A 23,872-nucleotide genomic window follows, 5' to 3' on the forward strand; every position below is an offset into this window, starting at 1 on the left:
AGTATTTCCAATGGTTGGCCCAGTGCCCCAAAATGGCTACTTAATGTTTCGCTCTCCATATGGTAGGGAGTACGACCTTCAAAACTTAAATTAGGCCAAGTCATTGCTGTATTTCAGGCCTGCAACAGCTCCCACACACTCAGTGAGACCCACAACCTGCTGCGGTGTCTGCCTCTCTCACCTTCCTCCCCTCATTTACCACCTGCAAGCCACGTCAGCCTTCATTCTGTTCCACAAATAAGCTGAATTAGTTTTATTTCTTTGGCCTGCCTTGATCCTCCTTTGCATGCAGGTTCACTGCAGATACTGCCTCTCAGGTAGGCCTGCCAACATGATGACTCCCTCCTCCAGCTCCTGCCACTCTCCATCACATTACTCTTACTATTCCGACACCGTACCAACCACAGGAAGGACTCCTGTTTTAAACTTAACAGACTGTGAAGTCCATGAAGACTAGTCCTGGCAACACTGCATAGCTATGAATGAAAGAATGATGACTATCATTTCTCCAGTGATTTGAAACGGAATTTTTAGCGCACATTAAATTCTTGTGGGACTGTTTCTGATCTCTATCTTATTCCCTTATCTATCTGCCTATTCTTGCATTAGTCTACATGATTTTGATTAGCACAGCTTCATAGCAAAAAAATCACTCATTTTCAAAATTACAGGTAATTTTTTAAGAAAAAAATAAATCTTACTGAATTTAAACAGGAATTGCAATGAACTTCTAGATTACTTTGGACAGAAGTTATCTCTTTGTAATGCCAACTCTCCCCGTTGAAGAGACTATTCAGGGCATCCTCACTTACCCGTAGTGAAAGCTGAGGAGCTGCTGGCCACACCCAGGCCCCCTGCAGGCTCTGGGCAGCTCCCTCACCAGCGCCAAGTCAGCAGGGTGTTCAGCACCTGTCACGCTGAATTGCTTCTTGGTAGAACAAGTCTTCTCCTCACATACTACATTGCTATCCTTACAGATCAATTTACAACTAACTGACTGTAACAGCATCAAACTTACAAATTATTTTAAGAAAAACTGATACTTTTTAATATTAAAACTTATTTAAAAACAAAACATACTTCTCCACATGTTCAAGTTTCTTCACGTCCTTCAATATGGTTTTCTAGTTTTCTTCATATTAGTTAATGTCTAGGGTATTTCATCATTTACACTGCTACTGTGAATGGCATTCTGTATATTAACTTTGTATCTAGCCATCTTCCACTGCTTCTGATGGCTTTCCAGTTGATTATTTTGTCTTTTCTCAGGTTTAAAACAGTACATTTGCCTTTCTTCTTTACATATAACAGTGCTCAGAACTATCTACTGGATACACAGTGGGTGTCCAATGAATGTTAGTGATTATCTTCTCTCATATCTATACTTTTCATTTGATTCTCTCAGCTAATTGTATTGGCTAGCAGTTTCAGAACAAACAGTGGTGTCATCTTATGTTTGACTTTTGGGGAATGCTTCTATGAATTTCACTATTAAATACATTCTAATGACTGCTTTGAAATATAGGGCTTAAAAAAACATTAAGTAAGCATCCTTCTAATACTATTTTTAAAGCTTAAATCAAGAATGGATACAGCCATCCCTCAGTGTCCATAGGAGATTGGTTCTAGGACCCCCATGGAGATCAAAATCAGTGGATACTCAAGTCCCTTATATAAAATGGTGAAGTATTTGCATAAAACCTATGCATATCCTCCCGTATACTTTAAATAATCTCTAGATTACTTATAATACCTAATATACTGTAAATGTTATGTAAGTAATTGCTGGTGTGTGGCAAATTCAAATTTTTTGCTTTTTGGAACTTTCTGGAAAAACTTTTTCTTAAATATACTTAAAAAAATTATTTATTACTTATTTTTGGGGGAGGGAGGGAGAGGTAATCAGGTATGTTTGTTTATTTAATGGAGGTACTGGGGATTGAACCCAGGACCTTGTGCATGTTAGACATGCACTCTACCACTGAGCTACACCCCCCACTTTCCTAAGTATTTTTGATACATGGTTGGTTGGATCCACAGATGAGGAACCTGCAGATATGGACGGCCGACTGTACTCATCGTTTTGCTGTCTAAAGATAGCATACGGGAGATTATATTAAGCGTTCTTAATGCTGAATCATCCTTGCGTATCTGGAACAATCTCACTTGGTCATGGTTTCTATTTGCTGATGATTTATTTACAGGATTTAAAACCTATATTCGTAAGTGAGATAAATCTGTAGTTCTCTTTTTCAAGGTTACCTCTGTCAGGTTTTGGGATCAGTATTACACTACCTTCATACAAATACATGCAAAACATTCCTTACTCTTCTGTGTTCTGAAATATTTCAGATGGCATAGAAAAATTTTATTCCCTAAAGGATTAAAAGAATTTGCTCATAAACTGGGCATCTTGCTTTCTGGGAGTAGCTTTCTGGTTACTTTCTCAATTTTTTTGGTGTGTGGTTATCGGTCTATGTAGTTGCCTATCTTTTCAACAGTCAGAATGTGTTATGCATGTATAAAATCTCTTTTCATTATGCTACCTTATCGATATTTTTCCCCTGTAAAGCAATAGGCAACCATGTGTTCACTTACAGTGGGGTCAGTCCAGAGAGAGCACCTTGAACACTCCTGGCAAGGGGCTCCCGGTGAGCGAGGATGCTGGCAGAAATGGTCATATCCATTGATAGACACTCGGCAGAGGTAGCACATTTGGGCACCGCAGCGGCAAGACATGCGGTTGCAGCCTTCTGATTTGATGAGGCCGGTCCCACACTTGTGGCATTTCCTAATGCGGGCAGCAGTCATTTTTTCTTCGCTAAAAAAAGAAAACATGATTGGAGACAGCAGGGAAGACGAAGAGAGAAAAATATTATGGCTGTTAAAGTGTTTATTTCTTTCCACAGATAATGATTGCCTAGCTCTTCTGGTGACATTTGAAGAGTAAAAAGAGCCTATGTTTTGCAGTCTGAGAACTGGGTTCAGTTTATCAGTTGTATGACCTTGGGTAAATTACTTTACTGCCTGGAGACTCAAGTTTCCTCATTTTTGTGTGTGTGTGTGTGTGTGTGTGTTTTTGGGGGGGGGTATGTATGTATGTATGTATGTATGTATGTATGTATGTATGTATTTATAGAGGAGGTACTGGGGATTGAACCCAGGACCTCGTGTATGCTAAGCATAAGCTCTACCAACTGAGCTATACCCACCCTCTTCCTCATTTTTAATTTGGGAGAACCCAACTTTCCCATAGTGTTCTGAGGATTACAGATAAGACATAAAGCACCCTGCGGCACAGTGCCTGCCACCTAGCATTTAGAAAATAATTATTCTGTTTGTTGTAAGAATCCCTGTAGGTTTAAAAATGGAGAGAAAAAAACTCAGGGTCTTCCTAAATAATGTTTTCTATATATACAAAGCTGCATAAAGGAGAGCCAGTAAACCTTAGTTATCTACACACCTTAGATTTTTAAATGCTAGACATAGGGGTGGGGTAAACACAGTTGGGGATGATCCAAAAGCCACTCTATGACTTCTTCCCCTTGGCAGAACCCACCTCCTATGACAGAAGCTGGCATGTTGGAACCTTACATTCCTAGACTCTCTTGCAGCTAGAAGATGGGCAGGCACACGACGCAATCCTGGCCAAAGGGAAGCCTGTAGGAAGGCTACTTGTTTCCAGAAGTGCTTTAACTGACATGGGGGGCACATATCTAGAGTCAAAATGACAGGCCATGACTCTTCTTCAAGAGCTGGCACTGCTGAATTGGTTACTTCCTCTAAAAAACACTGCCACCTTTGCCTGTAATTGCTTATGCGTCTGTCCTCCTCTGCTGAGCTGAGTTCCTTGAACGGAGAGGGCAGAGACTGTGCTGCCTGTACCCAGCCGGCATGAAGAAGTACGGTCTTGATGGGAAGGAGTCAAAGATATCCCTGCGGAGACTAAGAAGAGCATGAAGGACCCCAAGCGTGGGCAGCCATGAAGGTAGGACTCACCCCGCTGCTCGAGCACTTCTCTCCTCTCAGAAAGTAGGAACCCAGCGTTGTGACCAGGAAACTGCTTCAACATAAAGACTGTACATGTCTGGGGATGAGTTCTAATTTGCACTCTTTCTCCTAAAGCTGAGAAAATGCAGCCTTCTTCCTTCCACTGCTTCCAGTTTTTCTGCTATTAAGTAAGAGTAGCCAGGTGAGTCTAGGGGCAGGCAAGTGTTTTTAATTACTGATATATATTTTTAAAATTATTTTTTGGGGGGTGATTACGTTTTTATTTATTTATTTATTTTATAATGGAGGTACTGGAGATTGAACCCAGGACCTCGTGCATGCTAAGCAGGCACTTTACCACTGAGCCATACACTTGAACCTAATTGCTGGCATTTATATAAGACTGTTGTAGTACGCTCCCCAGAAGCCAGATCATGTGTCTAAAAATAGAAAAATGCAATAGGAAATTGGCTGCTATTCATTTAGGTCTAATTTTTGAATGGCCCCAAATGAAGGAACTCTGGCTGGAAAAGAATGTAAACCCAGTTCAAATTATAGAAGAACAAATGAGTTCCAAGTTTTCCTGAACAGGAATCATTGTCAAGAGGACAAAGTTTAAATAACTTTATTATTGTCAACATATTGTACCCATGTTCATGACTTAGCTCAGTAACTGTAAAGACATTTCTCAATTCTCCATGTTAAGACTCAACAGGTTCTAATGAAAAAGTCTCCAATCTGAAAAGCTGTGACCAAAACACAACTGCAATTTTCTATAGCACAAACTTTCAGTGTAAGAGAGCCCTGGAGACTGGGGTGTGGCTTTAAGCCACTGCACTCTGGTTACCTGGGGCTGGCTGACTTCCCTGGGTAGCTGCTTAGGCTGCAGTGTGGGAGAGGAGTGGCTAAAAAGAACCAAGGTTACATGGTCTTTCACAGGAAGAGGGTGCACTTGCTTGCTCTGTTCCACCAAGCTGTCAGTCACCAATAATACAGGGTGTGGTGGAGGAGAAAAGGTACTTCTAAATGGATGGAGGATATAAAGAACACATACAACTCAACGCTGTTAGAACGTTCAAATAGAACATTCAAATATTCAATACTGAAAGAATTCAAGTCCTTCGCTTTTGCAGAAGAAGAGTTCCAGGTAGGGCCAGAATGGCCCCGAACCAAAAAAGGATTGCTATTATGGGATCACCTATCCAGTAACATGAAAGCACAAAATGGGACTGGGGGAAAACCGTAGTTGATTTTTTGGGGGAGGAGAGTGATTTGGCAAGTAGATTCTAAACTAGGCAGGAAACAAACAGCCCTACAGGATGCGTTCGAGGGCAGGACAGGAAGAGAAGCCTGAGCTGCAGCTGTGCGTGCTGACCTTGTGTTCAAACAGGAAGGCTCACTGCCCTCCTCTGCATAATCAATCAAGACCCTACGCTTCCTTAAGCATTTATTCTCACCACTATTTAAGTGTGCTAGGAACTTCTTTGGGGAGCTGTCTTTGCTTCTTGTGGCATATACTATTCAAAATCTTAAATGGTTTCCCTTTGTGAGCATGTTTACGCATTTTTGGTGATAACATGCACATAAAATTAACCATTTTAAACATTTTAAAGTATACAACTCAGGGGCACTTAGTATATTCCCAGGGTTGTGCACCCATCACCATTATCTAGCTCCAGAACACCTGCACCATCCCTCAAGGAAACGCTACCTATTAAGCAGTCACTCTCCCCAGTCCCCTTTCCCCTGCAACCGGTAATCTGCTTTCTGTCTCTAATAGATTTGTCTTTTCTGTACATAAGCAAATCCATATGCCTATGGATAGTTTATATAAATGGAATCATACAAGATGTGGCCTTTTGAGACCGGCTTCTTTCACTGAGCATGTTCTGAAGGTTCATCCATGTTGCAGCTGTGTCTTCATTCCCTTTCTCTGGCTGAATAACATTGCCTCTATGGATACACTGCACGTCACCACTCATCAGATGGTGGATACCTAGGTTGCTTCTGCCTTCTGGCTACTACAATCAGTGCTGCTATGAACATTCTTCTCCAAGTTTTTGCTAGAACACCTGCCTCATCTCATACCACTTACTATGCTGCATCTTATGTTTCCCTGTGTGTACCCTGCTATTTCTCACTTTTGATAGCTGGCAACCGGGGATTCCTTGGCTCTCTGGTCCGTGGTGCAAGGGCTATATGGTGGGGAAAAGCAGTGAAAGCCTCTGCAGCACCCCTCCCCTACAAACAGTGATACTAGACTCCTGTGAGCATCTCTGAGACTGGTGCCGCCATCACAGACTTCAAAGATGCACAGTGCTGATTCCCACTACACCTCCTTTCACTTCTCTGGCCTGCGCAGAAGAATAGGCCCTGGAGAACAGTGCATTACCACAGGCGAAGCGGGTGCTGACTCTAACTGCAGCTGCTGTTCCAGATGTCATTTCTTAGCAGAGCAAAGAAACATAACCTCTGGCAAATGGTACACAGCTACTGATCTGCAAAATGCTTTTATTCTCTGTCCAGTAAGCTGAGGACACCAGAAGGAGGTGGCAAGGACCTCGATCACATGTCACCCATGACAACATGGACATCCAACATGACAACACATCTGTCTACTATTCTAACGACATGCAAATAGAACTCAGTGAACAGGAAGCAGCAGGTTCCCTAGGATACATTAATATGGTGTATGCACGCCAGAAGACGGGAGATAAGTCCCTTGAAAATACAGAGATCTGTAATCTCTATGAATCTCTGGTGGTCTGGAAGTCAGGTGTGTATGTATCAGGCTATTCCTTCCACAGTTAAGCACACATTCCTGTATCTTGTATCCCGTACCACGAAGAAAGAAGTCAGACATTTGAGAGGCCTTTCTGGATTTTGGAATCAACATACATCACATCTGGACATGTGGTTCTGATCCATTTAATGCTGATACAAAAGGCCAGGTTTAAGCAGGACCTAAACCAAGAGAAGCCTTCCAATTGCTGCTGAACTTAGGGGTGCTCCAGGTGACTACGGGAGACCAACATGCTCAATGGAGCCAGTAGCAGGAACCGAAAGGAGAGTCAGAATGGGGGCTATGCTTCAAAAAGTTAACAACTCTCTCGTTCTACGAAACATCTCCTTGTCTGTGACTGAGCCTTAGAGTAGTCCAGATGCCTGATCATGTTTTTAGAATTGGACAACGCTCCACCACTAACTTCAAGCAGAGTACATAGGAGCAGGCCCTGAGTGCAAGAAGCTGACTGTTTATGGGCTTTGTCACATTTATAAGTGTGGGCTTTCTGCTTAAAAAACAAAACAAAAGAAAAACAACAAAGCTAACACTTTTGGAAGACTTCTCATGTGGCAATAAGCATTCTCGGTACTTTAAACTTGCTAACAACCCTACAGAGATACAATTATGCTCTGTACTTTACAGATGAGGAAACTGAGGCACAGAAAGATTAAGAAATTTGCTGCAGGTTCTGAAATACAGCTATCCAAAGTAAGCACTCAATAAATCTGTATCGATTTCATTAGTAAGACATCCTTCCTTGGGGCAAAACAAAGGCTCAAACAGCAACAACAGAAATCCTCCCTTCCTCTCAACTCAAACTAGATTATGACAGGTCCACAGTAACAAGAACAGATTTAGGGGAGCTGGCTCATAAACTGGCTGAAAGACAATCCCAAATGAGAAATTTAAAGAGTTTTAGGCAATAGCTCAACTGCTAGAATATTGCCTGACAAGATAACTACTTCGAAAAAAAGAGAGTAATTTTTGACATGTTCATCACTCAAGGCCATGCCACTGGTCAGGGTGGTGGTCACTCTAAGACACAAAGGCTGGCTGACAGACAGGGGTAGGCCTAGATTTGAGGAAGCAATATTAAAGTGGTATTTGTGATTACTGTGTACGTGCTTGTGTTAGTTTTCTACCGTTTGCCATTACCTTAATCACATCTGCAAAGTCGCTCTGCCATGTGAGGTACAAATGCTCACAGGGTCCAGGGGTTAGCGTGTGGGTATCTGGAGGCCATTTGCTTCTGTCTAACACAGTCTTCCCTCTGCACTCCAAAGGGTCACATCCATTCCACATGCAAACTTCAGTCACCTCATCCTAAGGACTCTAAGGATCTCATTCATTATAAAGTCAACTCAAATTTTATCATCTAAATTAGGTATAGATGAGACTCTGGATATGATCCACTCTGGGACACACTTTCTTTTCATTTGTGGGCCCAAGAAACCAAAGAAACAAATTATCTGTTGCTAAAATACAATGACGAGACAGGCATAGGACAATATTTATAGATATTCTGGTTCACAAGGGGAGAAAATGGAAAGAAAGAAGGAGTCACTACTCCTAATAAATTTAGAAATCCAGCTGGGCAAACTCCCTTCTATTTCAGATCTGAGAATAATCCTCTGTGGCTCACGGCTCTACTCTGAATAATACTTCTTTTTTCAAGAAAGGTAGCCTGTTTGCAGCTCAGTAGTTTTTAATCAGTCTGCTTCCTACTTAGAGAATTTTGGGGGTCTGACAGACTCCTTTCATTTTGTACTGTCTCTTCCAGTCCAACCTGGTAGTATTTCTACTGATATACAATTCTTAAGAGCCTTGTGGGTCTCCCATGTACGTTACAGGGAGTCACTCCATTAAGACATGAAGTTCATTTAGCTATTTCCTCGATAATCTCATCTCTGTTTTTGGCTTCTGCTTAGATGGGTGAAGGGTAACACCTGAGTTTCCTAGAGGCTTCCTGGTTAGAGTGAGGGCATCTGTGATTCACTCTCTGAGTCTCTTCAAAGAGCCTTTGTGTGACCAAAGACTTTGACACTCTCAATGCAGTCTTTCTTTTTTTTTTTTTCCTCTTCTTTAGAGCATGCTTTCCCTGATAGTCAATCTCTTAATTTTAGGGTCTTTTATCATCTGAACAAGATGAGAATTTCAGAAACAATTAAGCCTGTTCCTTTTTATTAATAGCTCTTCCCTCAATCTCTTTCCACTCACATTTTCCACTCTTTAACACTGTGCTTGGAAATTTCAGTTAAATGTCCAGTTTTATTATTTACAAGTTCTGCTTTCTGTATAGCCGCAGGACCCAAGTCAACTAAGCTTTCTGTCACTATATAACGTGGTGATTTAAGGATCTAAGGCAGTTCAGGCTTTGCCAATAATGTTCCTCACTTTCTCGTGAGCCCTTAATGGTGGTTTCTCATGTCCATTTTTCTACTAATGGTCTGTTCAAGGTAATCTAGGCATTTTTCTATCATGCTTCTCCAAATTCTGCCAGTCTCTGCCTATTGCTCTATTCAAACCCATTTCCACATTTTAAAGTATTTATTACAGCAGCACTCTACTTCTGGCACCAAACTGTCTTCTATTGCTGCTGTACCAAATTACTACAAACTTATTAGCTAAATATAACAGAAACGTATTATTTTATAGTTTTGTAGGTCAGAAGTCCAGCATGGATCTCAACAGGCTAAAATCAAGGTGCTTTCAGGCTGTTATCACCTGGAGGCTCCAGGAGAGAATCTGTTTGTTACTCATTTGGGCTGCCAGAGAATTCAGTTCTTTGAGGCTGTAGGACTGAGGCTCAGTTTTCTTCGCAGCTGTGAACTAAAGGTTATCCTCTGCTTCTGGAGGCTCTCATATTCCTTGGCTCAGGGCCTTCTATCTTCAAAGCCAGCAAGGAGAGGCAGAATTCTTCTCATGTCTTCCTGATTCTTTGTCTATCGTTCCATCTTTGTCTGACCAGAGTAAAGTTCTCTTTGGCTTCCAAGGAGTCAAGTGCTTAGACTGGGTTTACCCAGATAATCCAGGATAATCTTCCCCAGCTCAAGGTCCATAACTTTAATCACATATGCAAAGTCCTTTTTGCCATGTAAGGTAACACATTCACAGGTTTATAGGTTCCAGAAATTAGGACATAGAACATCTTTGGGGACCATTATTCTGCCTACCAAACTTGTGGTAAAGAGCAAAGTCAGGAAGCCATTTGTCTAGTAAATGGCAAATTCCTGCTATGCCAACTACTACCTGTGAGACCATGTTTACTTGGGCTCTCTGTGCCTCAGTTGTGTCATCTGTAAAATGAGGATAACAGTACGTTTCTGTGGTGGAGACTTGGGAGACTGTTAACTGCCTCAAACAGCCATCTCCCACTTCATCTGCTTGGTCACAAAACCGGCTCCTTACCCTTCAAATTTAAGCTAGACGTGAAATCACCCAGCTAGATACTACATATGGTGTCTGCCTTGGAGCCAGGTTGTGGCCATGCGACTCAACCTAGACCAACAGGGTAAGAGCAGAAATAATTAATATATAATTTCTGCATCACTTACAACTTAAAGAAAAGCTGCCTGCCTGGAAACTTGTCTCTCCTCTTCTATGGGCTAGAGTGCAAATGCGGCTGCAGCTCAGCCACAGCCAAGCAGGTGGGAATACTGCCTTAGGGAATGAGAAGTAATGAGATAAAGAAGCCTGGGCCTTTGAATGACCTCATGGGACAGATCTGCCCCATTGGCCTGGCAAGGCTGGGCTACTGCACGAGAGAGGGGTACACGTCTGTATTACGTAAGTCAATGTATTTAGTAAGGTGACACGTATACAATGTCCGGCCACACAGGGGGTGTCACACAGTAACGGCCGTATCATTACTGATTGCAGTATTTTGCTTCTGGAGGTTCTAATTTTACTGAATGTCTCAGGCCAACAGTATCCTATAGAAAAAAGATAAAAGCAACAATAGTGCAATCTAACCTAATCTAATTAAAATGTGTTATTTGCTTGTTTATTTAAATAATGAGAAGAGGAACAACAGTTATTGAATTCCTATGTGCCAGGCATTTACTGTTACATTTGACACTGGAAACAGTTTTAGGAGACTACAGAGATGAGGAAACAGGCTCAGGGGTTAGATCACTTCCCTGAGATCATTCTAGACGGGGGTAGCTTGTGAGCTTGTTCTTCCTACAATATCCACTGAGCCCTCTGCCCAAAGGCAGGTTAACAGCATATAAACCCCTGATCGTGTTACTTACATAGATGTTCGGTACTTGATGTCATCTTTCTCAGCCAGCTCTTCACAAGTGAGACCATTGTGCTCTTTCCAGAGTCCCTGACACTTCCTACAGGTTTCCTGGGGATAAAGGAGAGAGACAAAGACAGCTCCTGGTGAGCAGACACTATACAAATTTCTGTTCAACAATAGGGAATGCGAAACAAGCTTCATTTGGCTTCAGTTCTTTCAGAGGATCTCTCTCCCTTTCAGCAGGGATATTTCTAAAGACATCTCTCAACAGAAGAGGTAAGAATCATTAGAAGAAAGAATGGGGAAATTTTTCTCTCCTTAGATCAAAAGAAAGCATTGCTCCCATCACCCAATTTGTATAAGGCTTTCTAAAATGTCAGGAGCCACCTGAAAAAGCCATGGAAAATAGATTTATGTGATCTTGGATTTTTAAAAATAAAATGCTGTGAGCTGCTAGAATACTGGTTCTGCCCAGTGTTCTAGTGCTGGTCTGGCACAGAGCATTTGCACTAAAATGAATGCACTGCATTGAATGGTCTAAATCAGGATTACTAGGGGTCCTTAAGGAGAGATTCCCTGGGCCACCCCTCACTCATAAACATGGATATCATCCCCCAGAGATTAAATTCATTTATAAACATGAATTTTAAAAAATTATTGCTTTTTATTCTAGGAGCCTTCATAGTTTATAAAATATTTTCACATGTGCCAGAAACCATCTTACATCAATAATAAGAATTTAAAGAAATATAATCCAACTTAATTTTCATAAATGGAAACTAAAACCCTAATAAGCACAATGAAAGAAAGGATGATGTCAGCTTTGTTTGGTCTGGAGGGACACTGAAGGCTTAGGGAAGTGGAGCCTGAGATCGAACAGATGAGTCAAAGAAAGCAAAAGGAGACCAACATCCCAGACAGAGGAACAGTTAGAGAAGGCTCTGGCAGATGAAGCTGGGCAAGTGCGGTTCCTGTACCCGGACAGCTGACAGTGAAAACAGGCCTGGCGAGGCTCTTAGGGCGTGATTATCAGTTTGACCTTTATCCTAACAGTGCTAGGGAGGCGTCAAAAGGTGTCAAGTATGGAAGTAACACGAGCAGATCATTTAAAAGACCATTCTGTGTGGAGAACAGAGTGGAGGCAGGAAAGAGTGGACACGTAAGACAGTTGGGAAGCTATTAAGGTCATTCAGGAGAGAGACTAAGGAGGCCTCATTAGGGAGGTAGGTGAGGACATGAAGGAAAGTTGACCAATTTAAGAGAAATTTAGGAAGTAAAACTGGCTGGCTTGGTGACAGCCTGGTTCTGGGAGTGAGGAGAGGGAGGTGTCATCGTGATATCTTAGTTTCTGGTTTGCACAACCCAGGGTAACAGTGACATGGATGGAACTTGGGAATAGTGGAAAAGGACTGGCTTGGGAGGTGGGAGGCCAAGTGTTAATATCCTGAGTTTGACCTAGGCAGTAATGACACAGAGGGACTCTGGGACACCCAGTGGAGATATCAGGCAGGGAGCCGGGTGTCCATATTTAGTATTTGGACACAGCTGGGGTAGAGGTCACCAGGAGATGTACTAGGTTATTATCTTCACATCAGTTCTAGAAACATCTCCCATCTCTGTACTCCCACTTATACTGAACCTCCTCTAATACATACTGCTAAGATGGCTCTAACAAGGCAGAGTAGTATGCATAATGTAGATGCCACCATTTCTACATTAAAAAATGGTGGTGGTGGGGAGAACATAGTGACATATAGAATCCACCTAAAAGGATACCCAAGAAATTGGTAGTACTGATTGTCCTGTGTGGCTGGAAGGCAGGGTGAGGCTTCTTACTGCAGGCTCTTTGTATCTTTTACATCTTAAACTACATAAAGATACTACCCAATTAAGAAATAAAATTTTAAAAGAGAAAGAGAAATGAAATGGACTGCTTGAGGAACTGAGAACTTGAGTAACTCTTTCTCATATAAAGGCTTCAATCAGTGGGATGGGGGGGAGTAGGGGTAGAGATGAGTGGATCAGAGTCTATATTAAATGCTGTTGCTTCCAAAGGATATGAAGCTCTTTGGTCCACTACCTACATCACTGTCAGTAAACAAACGCTAAATCAGTAAGTGACTTAATTATTACACACCAAAATGTAAAGCAGCATAAAACCCATTTTTAAAAGACCTTGTGCCTGACTATTCTCGGAAGCTGGAGGATAAACAACAGCTGGAGAATAGATGAGCTGGTATCTAGATCCTAGCCTTGGAAACAATACTAACCTAGCCACCCACCAGGAGTAACAGCTTGAAAACAATGCATGGCATTTAGAGTGCTTTTTAGCATTCTTGGTGATCCAGTTGTTAATTCATGGGACCTGCTTCATAAGGGAAGAACCCATTTTTCAGGTGAGGCACCAGTCCACAACAGCAGGATAATCTGGCCAAACCAAGTCAGCTGTGAGTGAGGGGTCACCATGAAGCCACCGCTCACTTACAATATCACAGTGGCTCTCCTACAGGTCCATGTTTGAATTTTCAGCCATGTACTTCTCACTGAAGGGCTCAGGGGTCCCAGAGAATAAAACTGAAAAGTCTTTTGAAGAGACTCGTTAGTTAGACATTAAAACCCACAATTAAAATAAGGCAAGCAAACAGGCTGGGTAAATTTTCTATCTGGAGCTTTCTCTCTGTTGCTTCTTTACAATGTACCCTTCTCTTCTACACACAGTGTATATTTTACTAAACTGTAATTCTCTTCTCTCACACCACAGCTAGGCTTTGTTCCTAGGTGCAACAAATGCTTAACAATATTAGGCAGAAGAAATGTTCTTGAATGTTTCTAGCATGAAGATAATCACATTCTTCAAAGTAAGGATAATGAGAAAAATCCCAAGGACCATTTTGGAACGTGGAGTACAACTTTGACAAGTCATGTCAAAACATGAAGGACATGTATGTCCTGGTTATCAAGTCTAACTGGAGATAGTTTCTATCTCCTGTGTGTATTTTCAGATCAGGAGGAAACAGCTGAATTCATCATCACCCTGAATACAACAAAGAAGGCAGCTCCTTGCTTCTGGATGGAGGAAGGCATGCGCATACTGGGTAGCTTGCTACGGAGCAGCTATCAGTCCGTGTTCTTCATGGCACCAGAGATCTCTGGTTAAGGTTTATGTTGCCCTTTAGCCCTCAAGATGCATCAAGGTGTTCTGACTGTTCAGTGTAAAGAAGTACTAGATAGCTTCCTTTCATCCATTTTTCTGCTGCTTAGATGTTTTGTAGGTAAGACAGGAAATCAAGTTTGGTTTTAGATGACCTGTCAGGGAGCTGACATTTCTTCCCAGAAACAGCTTCCTCAAAGACCAGAAAACACTGTCCCAGGTCATCACCTCATCTACACATAGTAGGGCTTCCTGCTGCTGGCAAAAAGCCTGAGGGAAGACGAGCCCAAGGGTCCAAGTCACCAGATGCTCTGGTGTCACTCCTCGCTCACCACCCCTCCAGACCTGCTCTGAAATTTCCCTGTTCCCTGTGCACCCTGCATCTTACCCGCCTATGTCCAGCCTTGTCTCAGAAGCAGAACCTAACAGAAACTGCTTATTTCTCAGCTGTTCCTCCAATGAAACTTCTGGACTCACTCTCCAGGGAAGAGAAGTCGCTGGCCTAAGGTATGGGGCATGAGGCTGTGGCCAATCCAAACTGAATCTCTGAAATTCCACCTCTCAGCTTTGCTCACTCAGGTACTCAAAAAATGGTGGGGCTGTAAATCCCCAGACCTCTTAAGTAAAAGATGAGGCCTGGGCACCCAACCACTTACAAATGTTTAGCAAGCTCTAGAAGCCACAGGGCTGTAGGCATTCAGGCCACATGTGTCTTCCAGTTGTCATAGTCACTCGTTCTTCCCACCTCAAGGCCCAAGTGACATACAGATGCCAGCCAAATCCAGAAAGAGTCTGATTTTAAGCCAGGGAAACAGACAATGAGAGATGGTGGACGTCCTGGGACTCAATAAAGCTTGGCAAAGTCAAATCTCAGTGGGTTTTCCTTCCTTTCACTAAGGGAATCTAAGAACTTCAGCTTTCTCTAGGGTAAGGATGTCGAGGGAGTCAGATATGTGAGCAAACCAAGTAGAGCATAGCGGAGGTAAGTGTAATGGTTATACATGTACACACATGCGTGAATAAACTAGAGACGGGGGGGGGTGGCTAAGTCAGACAAGGATTCTTTGAGGAGCTGGCACCTTCACAGGACTGAATAAAACAAGTATCATGAGTGATGAGATCCAGGCACTTTGGGTCAAAGTCTCTCTGTGAAGTGCCCTTCCCAGCTAGCACAGCCATTAAAGTATGTAAAACGAAGAACAAGACTCTCAATCAAACATGCCAACAATGAAACATATTCAACGTGTTAATATTTTAATGAGCACAAAAGATTCTCATATCATTAAATAAAATTATTTTGAAGTATTTGTTTCATCCTACCCTTTAAATTTTTCTACATCTATGTATGTTTTGCAATGTATGTACACCAGTAGTATATATACAAAATTTATAGATAAGTAAACGTATACTCTGGGGAAATTCTGCTTTGCACATTTTTTTTTTCCAATACAGAGAGCAGTGACAAAGTTGTGCACCTACTCATCTAGATACCGGAAAGTCACAGAAGGGATCTAGACAGGGCAGCGATGTGCCTGGGCTTGCGTTTCCAAATGCTTTGATGGACTGATGAGGCGGAGGCTGGAGGCAGGAGGCAGGAAGACAGTCAAGCAGGAACTGGAACAGCCTGTGGGACTGGGCTGGTGGAGACATGGACGGGGACCAAGTGATGCAGGAGGAGGAGATTTGAAGGAGGGTGGGAGGCAGAGGTGAGAACGTAAGTTTAATTTTAGACTAGCTTATTTATTCACTTTCAGAATTTGCTGAATCTTCATCATTTGTCAAGTGCTATATGAGATGCTGGGGGTAGAACAAGAAGCAACTTAGACTTGCTGTCTAACTTCTTGGAGCTTACGTTCTGGTGAAGAAAACAGACATTAAACAAACAGGATATAAAGCTACAGCTGCAATGGGAACATCTCAGAGAAGAGCACTGGGCACTCAGAGGTGCATCTGCCCAGGGATCAGGAAAGCATCGAGGACGTGACACTGAAGCTGAGCCCTGAGGGGCGAGCAGAGTTAGCCAGATATGGGGGGAAGGGTGTTCCGGGCCGAGTGAAGAGGATGTGTGAAGGCTCTGGTGTGGGGGAGGGCTTGTCTCATCTGAGGAGCACAGAGGAAGTTGATATTGGCTGGAGCCCAAGGAGGAGGGCTGAGAGTGAACAGTGGTCAATCCTGGTGCAGGTACTGAGGCTGGAGGGAGGCGTTTGGAAAGCCAGGCTGAATGCGTGGGAAGTGCAATGATCTGATTAAGATTTTCAAAAGATCATTCTGGCTGCTGATGGCAGAGGGACAGTTTGCTAGATTGTAGGGCTTTGTAGTGACCCCCTCACTGAACTAGGGCCAAGTAAATAACTTCAAGAGGAACAAGCCCAAGAATCTGGATTCATTTCTTGGCCTTACTCCATAGCCCTCCACAGATAAGGCCACAGCCTCCTTCCTGAACCAAGCTGACAGAGGTGAAGCTGACCTGTGGCAACACGCCTATCTTTTCTTATTAGGAATAAGAGGACCACTTTTCCTACATGGCTGCAGAAAGGGACCTTATTGCTATTTTAAAAAGGAGATTGTTTTTTCAGTTTTGACTCTTCAGATGAGTTTCCCACTGAAACGGCATCTATACGGTAGGGGGCATCTTTCACAACATCTTCAACTCAGACATCCCACCCAAGATCCTGCAGTACTGGCTCAAAGTTCCAGACGTGTATCTCTTCCGATACAGCTGCTTTACATAACACATTTCACTCAATCTTCACAACAATTCTACAAGGGAAGTATTAGCCATCATTTCTTTTCTTTTTTTTTTAAAGTAAATGAGAAAAGGAAGTCTCAGAGAGGCAAATTATCTTGTTTAGGGTCACAGAGCTATGGACTCAAGTCTGCTCAAACCCACTTACCCTTCCCACTCCATTCTCAGTGCCTGCCAGCATGGTGTTTGCGAGCAAGAACAGGTCATTGTTTACTGGATACCCGAGGGCACAAGGGTATGAGACAAGCCCCGAGGTTACAACGGGCAGCTTGTGTAAGGAGCCCACAGATGAAAGAGCAGCAAAGCGTCAGGCTGTCAAAGGCGTGGACGCCCAGCTGCAGCTGTGCAGGATGCCCGCTCCGTCGTGCTTCCTGAGGAGCTGGGAATGACCCATTAAGAGGCAGGATGGACTAGAATTAAACCCGAGGACACTGTTTCTTAATGATAATGATAGGAACCTGCTATTCACAGAGCAACCTTTGACTGGACACGTGAGGAAGCAGCTGTTCCTGCCGCTCTTGGCCAGGTGGGTGTCTGGCGGGGCCCTGAAGGAAGTGTGATTTTAGATTCCCACTAGATGTAGAAACGTGAGTGTTCCACACCAGAACCATGTATCAGTTACTGGGTCCTTCCCTCAACCAGGCCCCAGGGCCTTTACTTGTAAATACTTGCCACTCATGTCCCCAAAGGTGGCCAGGACCACGATACATGAGGACCTGCTAGTGACAATGCCTGTGAGCGTTACCTTCACCAACACTGCTCTGGGTCAGTTTTGCTCCAAGTGATACTGATAACAGATGATTTCTGCACTGAAAGCAACGACAACACCTCCACTCTCCCTCTGTCACCCTCTTCAACAAACGCCTCCTGAGAGCTGGCCATGCCCCATCAGGCACAGTTCTCAGCAAACGATCAGGGAACAAACGAAGTCCCTGCCCTCCTAGAGTCCACATTCTGGGAGAGTGGCAGTGGGTGGACCACCAAATAGATGAACATCTACTCCGTAGGAAGACAAGGAGCATCCAGGGGAACCAAGGCAAGGGGAGGGGCAGGAGTGCGGCAGCGAGGTGTGAGGGGTGAAGGGTGGCCTCACGCAGAGATGGCACTTTAGTTCCAACCTGAAGGGCACCTGGTAGAGCAGCGGAGGCAGGATGGTGCAGTGACCCAGGAGCGCAGGAGAGAAGCTGTAAGCAGCAGCCATCCCTGACCTCACAGCCTGCGCTGAGCCAGCACCCAGGGCCAGTACGGCTGGCCTCCTGCCAGCGCTACACGCCCAACACCCTCAACCTTGCAGAGCTCTGCCTAGATGTCCTTTCTCCGCTGACACCTCCTCCTCATCAGCTCTCATTTCAAACAGCGGGGGCTATGGGAACCCAAGTGACCTGGGCAAAAGTTGGCACTCTTTCCCTGGACTCCCGGAGCACTTGGCTGTCACTCTATCACAGCACTTTTAATAGTGTCTTGTAATTATCTGATTACCTCACATCTCCAAGGAGCCAAGCACTTCTTGCAGGCAAAGACTATGCCCTGCTGATCGTTACAGACAGGGTTGGAATGGACGGTTCAATTCATCTATTCAAAAAATGTTACCCTTTGAGTGCCTGTTTCGTGCTGCAGAGGGATACACTGGTGAATAAGCCAGCAAAACTCCTGACTGAAAGAAGCTTACAATCTTCCACACTACATCTCAGTTTTCTTTGGATTTCTAGGGCCTTATACTAGGTCTGACACACACAAAGGGCTGAATGTATGAAAAATTAGAGAGAGATGAAGGCTAGCAAGACAAAGCACATTCCTCTTCACAGAGAGAGTCAGAAATACAAGCCCCACCCCTACTCCTGGGACTTTTGCATTTTACATGGGAAAAAAGGCCTCTGAAACCTCTTAGTAAACTGACCCCCTCCGCAAAGAACATTAGTTCCTCCCTATCATATCTTCATTTTTATAATTATATAAAATATAATGATGAATGTATGAGAAAATTAAGTTATCCATAAGACACTTGTAGGTAAATTCATTAGAGTTTACGCCTTAAGGATACAGGTTATGCCTTCTTCACTATGGTTTATTCTTTGCTCCCTAATTCCTTTCCCCAGTCTAACATAAAAAACTGACAGACCAGTTATTACCAAGAAGCTCATGCATACAGTGCCTGAGGAAGTCCTGCATAGATTTCAGATAAGATGTTCTTTGCTGATTTGCTCTTACAGCTTCAATATGTGGAAACTGATCACTCTTCATTTCTGATGAAAAGAGCTTCACAAACAGTGCTTGTGAGAACCTCTAGTTTAGAGAACTGAAGAAATGCAGTCAGCCTGGCTCGCTCCTCCTCCCACCCAGGGGCTCTGGAAGGTCAGTTATCACCTGAGGTCAGATCACAGGTTCCTCCTGCCTGGGTCCACTTTTCTTAAGGGACAAACAAAATTCTAACATTAACTATTTTAATGATATCTTGAAATTATTGGATTATATCACATCTCCTTAAGAAGCCAAGCTCTCCTTGCAGGAGATTTCTCTTTTCTTCAAAGTACATAATCTTCCTGAGGCAGAAGAATCTTTTGATTTCTAAATGTTGAAATTCAAATCTGGATGTGGCCAGGCAAGAGCTCTGGGCAGCATTACTGAGAAATGGGTTTCTTTGGGGAAGGTTCCATACTGTTCTTATTTTTTGGTGGACAGACACACACACACACACACTCATGGGGATTTTAAAAAATGTGTGCAGTGGATGCGCACCCTACCATTTCTATGCACAGAAGCTGATTCTGAAAAAAGGAAATCTTGAAGTCTTACTCTTGCAGATTATAAAGAAGCCAAGCACTCTTTTCCTTCAGATCCATCAGGATCAGGTTATAAATTAGACTAGGTGACTTCAAATTTGGTTTCTTTGTTAACACTGCCCCCTAGGGATAGAAAGCTGTAAAGGCACTGAGACATACAGAGATTTACACCGCCTGACAGAGGATAATGCTTGAGAATACTGACTCCGAAAGCCAGTTACCTCATGGCCACAGCTGTCTGCTTTTTACCATACTACAGGGACTGGGACTTCTAAGATTAAGTGGAAGGTAAAGGTTTCCTGGAATAAATATAAGTTCAACTTTACCTTTGTCAGAATAACTACAACCAAAAATATCTATTCCCTTATAGTAATTACTCAAATACTGATGACTTTCTCTAGAAGCCCATTTAACGGACAGCAACAGTAACACTCAGGGCAATGCCCCAGGAGGTGGACATGTTTACACACTTGGTCTACTGCTCTGAGCATCAGGGAATAAAATGAACAAACACAAATCCCCCACCTTTCCGGAAGTCAGCATCGTATGTTGAGTAAGTCAATTACATAGTAAGACAAAAGGCACTAAAGAGAAAAACAGAGAAAGGAAGAATATTAGTGTTGCATTGCAGAGAGGGAAATTGTTCACAATTTTCAAGTAGGTGGTTGGGGAAGGCCTCTCTGAGAAGGTGTGTTTAAGCAGAAACTTAAGAAAGGTAAGAAAGTAAGCTTTGTGAGGTCTGGGGGAAAAGAAATCCAAGCCACGGAAACAGTAGGAGGTAGGTGGAAAGGCCAGTAAGCTGAAAGGAGGGTGGTGTGTCCGGGGTCTGGGAGGTAACGGTAATAAGGACTTTGGCATGTGCCCAGAGTAAACAGGTTTAAGAGGATTCTCTACAAGGGCTTGAGTGAGTTAAGACCCAAAGAACCCCTGGGTCCCCTTTCCTGGAGAGCTCCAAGCTTTGGGGCCACACCTCCACCAGCGCCCTGGGCCTCTCCTGCCCAGGGCTGTGCTCACAGCCTTGAAGTGGTGGGAGGACAGAGGCTGTGACTAATTCCTGCCCAAAGGGGTTTGCTCACAGTAGACGCTCAACACAATGCAAGTTTGTGGAACCAGTTACTTACAGGTATGACTTTTAAACTATGGATTGCAACCCATTGGTGGGTTATGGAATCATTTTAGTAGATTACGAACAGTGGATTTTTAAAAAACTAGAACAGAAGATAATTAGAGTGCACTCTGTATGTCAGACATCTGTTCTGTAAAACTATTGTTCTGGTTATACATTTTATGAATGTATTGCTTTTATGGTAAAATATATTCCTACTGTAGGTCACAGTCAAAACAGTTTGAAAGTCATCAACTTTCATTCATTCAAAAACCAAAAAGTTTATTTAAAGGATCAGAGAGGTTCTTTCTCCCAGGGACCAGCTGTGAGAAACTGAAAAATGGTCCCATCTCCAGTTTACCCTAGAGGTAATGATGCTTTTAACTGAGGAACATGCGTGAGAAACAGGTAGAACTACAGCCTTCATGAGGGCTCAGGAGTGAAGCCAAGGATTATGAAGTGGTGGATCTAATAATAGGTCACTTCAAACTGTCAAAAATAAACACTGCTGAAACTTGGACAGAAACAAGGGCTGCTCCTGGGCTTCCTGGAGCTTCTGAAATCTTGGCTTGGAAGGAGCAGCCAGCAAACACAGCTCTTCCCTGCTGGCACTCCACAGTCACCACGCCCTAGAAGGGAGACTCCAGATTTCAGGAAAACCAAAAGACGTACCTCCCAAAATACGCTTCGATACCTCATCTAAATTTTCACGGTGTGAGCTAGCTGGGCAGGGGTGTTGGTGGGAAGGCAGACAACAAAGGCCACTCACAGCCTAGAACCTGAAGAAAAGCTACTCTCTCCCTCAGCATTAAAATGAGAAATGCCAAGTGTTTCTTGGAGGAGACAGGCAAGTGGTAGAAGAGCTCTGGAAGCAAGTCTGAAAATCACGTGAGGCATGACCAAGGAGAAGAGCGCTACAGCCTAATGCAAAGCTCCCACCAATCTGAGAAACAGAGTTACTCGAGTTATCTGAGGTTAGAAAAAGAAGAAATCAAGGATCTGTCAGCTTGACTCCACACACTGTAAAGGAGCAGTAACTTCACCAGCCAGCTCATGTATCTCTGGCCTTGTCACAGTTACCATCCTGCAGCAGTGACAACTGGCCATGAGATGACTGCCTTATAGATATCAGGACTTCTCACTTTTTAACTAGGATGAAATTCCCAGAGTGAAGAGCTCATAACTCAGTCTTTCCTTGGTGACTCAACAGTTATGGTCTCAGTGTATGTTAGTCACTCTGAGCTGTAATCAGGAAAGTCGTGAGTCTACCAAGTCTGTCCCTGTCCAGAATGTCCCCAGCTGCCGGGCCACTGGAGCCCTCATGTTTGTTCTGGCTAGACAGGTTTTCCCTTGCTTCCAGGCAGCCACTTTTTGCTGTTTCTATGCCTGCCTGACATACTCCTTTTTCCCCATCTATCTGTAAAGGAGTTGAAACCTAGATAACTAAGCCTTTTAGAACTGGGTCTCAAAAACAGACTGATCTGAGGGTAAATCTCTAGGGCTCTCCTTGGAGGATGGAGTATCAGATTGTGATGTTAACTATTTTGGATGCTTCAAAGACTTTTCTGATTAGCTCCTGCCACCAGTTCAGTGTGGAAGATGAAAAAAGGCAGCTATGGAAAATCCTTCTCAAAAATGTTCATGATTGCAAAATCTGTTCTGCCCTGACCTTATGGCCCTTTCCCAGCAGACAATCTTCACCTACTGGGCCAGCACCACAGGGGGAATGGTACTCTCCGTCTCAGCAGACATGTCCAAGGGGGCCGTGGGGGCACTAGTCAATCCTCTCCTTTTGTGCTCAGTTTTTCAGAAGGCAGAGCTTCCAACCTAGGCACAATGCCCTACAGACCAGCACCACTCTTCAGATACTAGGGTGGAGGAGACAGGTGCCTATGTCATCTCAGTTTACCAGACGACAAGCCTCTCTGACTAGGACATACTCAAGTCAGTTCTCATTAACAGGCTTTCTCACGAAAACCAACCTGTGAGGCTCATGCAGCTGGAGACCAGGTATGTTACAGCATTTTTAGATCTGGTGCCCAGGTCTCATTAGGTTCAGCTTAATTTTTTAGGATCCATTTGTGAGAAGTTATTTATGAGAAGCTGTCAGTGCTTTTATGAAAACCTTGTCAAGAAAACAAGAATTAAAAAGGAAGACATCACAGGGGGAGGGTACGCTCAGCAGTTGAGTGCATGCTTAGTACGCACAAGGTCCTGGGTTCAATCCCCAGCACCGCCACATAAATAAATACCTAATCGCCCCCACCCCGCCTGAAAAAGGGAAGACCTTGGAGACATAGTATCTGGAACTGTAACAGCAAATGCATGTTTACTAATGGGATTAACTAAGCGGATCCTGGATTTAGAAGAGGTAAGCTTGCAATACTCACTTCCCTACAAGAAAACCAGAAAAGCCCCACAAAGCTGTTATGAGCTACAGTTTAAGATGATTCTACTCAAATAATCTCAGTAACTCATCTCTTGAGAATGGGGACATTATTGTAATCATGTTTGTTTTTTCCCCAGGACTCAAGAAGAATGGAGTTATTCTTGAAGAAAATATGACAGGTTTATATTTCCTGTGGTGGATTGGAGGAATTCTGTTTGGCGGTGTGGTTTGAACTTGTCAGGCTAGGAGTTCAGGGACAGGTGGGGCTAAAGTCCAGATGTGGGAAGCTTTGGCATGCAGAAGGCATTTAAAGATAGCATGGATCAGATCACCCTGGGCGAGTGGGGACAAGGACAAAGGGGCAAAGGTCAGAGCCTGGGGTGCTCCAGGCAAGGCATGCAGGGCAGAGAGGGAGAGCCAGGAAGCTTCTGAGTGGGAGCTGAGGGGGCAGTTTTAAGGTCCTAGACTGGGTTTCTCAAATGGAAAGACGAAAAATGAAAGAGTGGGGAAAACTGCTGTGCACCAGGGGCTGGAGATCTCCATCGTTTGGGCTGGTTAGTAACATCACACCCTTCTCTCTCTGCTTGAGTACCAAGGCACATCCTACTTGCATTTCTCTCTGGTGATGTCTTGTACAAGTTACTACAGAATTTCTGTTGTTTCGTAGTCTTACAGTGACAGGA

At 43.5% G+C, this 23,872-nt stretch overlaps 1 protein-coding gene across 2 annotated transcripts in view; it reads right to left on the reverse strand.

Moving 5' to 3' along the window:
• Window positions 1-23,872, reverse strand: part of RNF216 (ring finger protein 216) — a 135,079-nt gene that overhangs the window by 15,211 nt on the left and 95,996 nt on the right. For both annotated transcript variants that reach the window (XM_074345619.1, XM_074345618.1), the window contains 2 exons: window positions 11,029-11,126; window positions 2,599-2,821 (listed from right to left, as the gene is read on the reverse strand). In XM_074345619.1, coding sequence (XP_074201720.1) covers window positions 2,599-2,821; window positions 11,029-11,126 — 321 coding nt within the window. The remainder of the gene's footprint in view (window positions 1-2,598; window positions 2,822-11,028; window positions 11,127-23,872) is intronic.

The sequence above is a fragment of the Camelus bactrianus genome, chromosome 18, assembly GCF_048773025.1.
Source record: "Camelus bactrianus isolate YW-2024 breed Bactrian camel chromosome 18, ASM4877302v1, whole genome shotgun sequence".
Lineage (NCBI taxonomy): Eukaryota > Metazoa > Chordata > Mammalia > Artiodactyla > Camelidae > Camelus > Camelus bactrianus.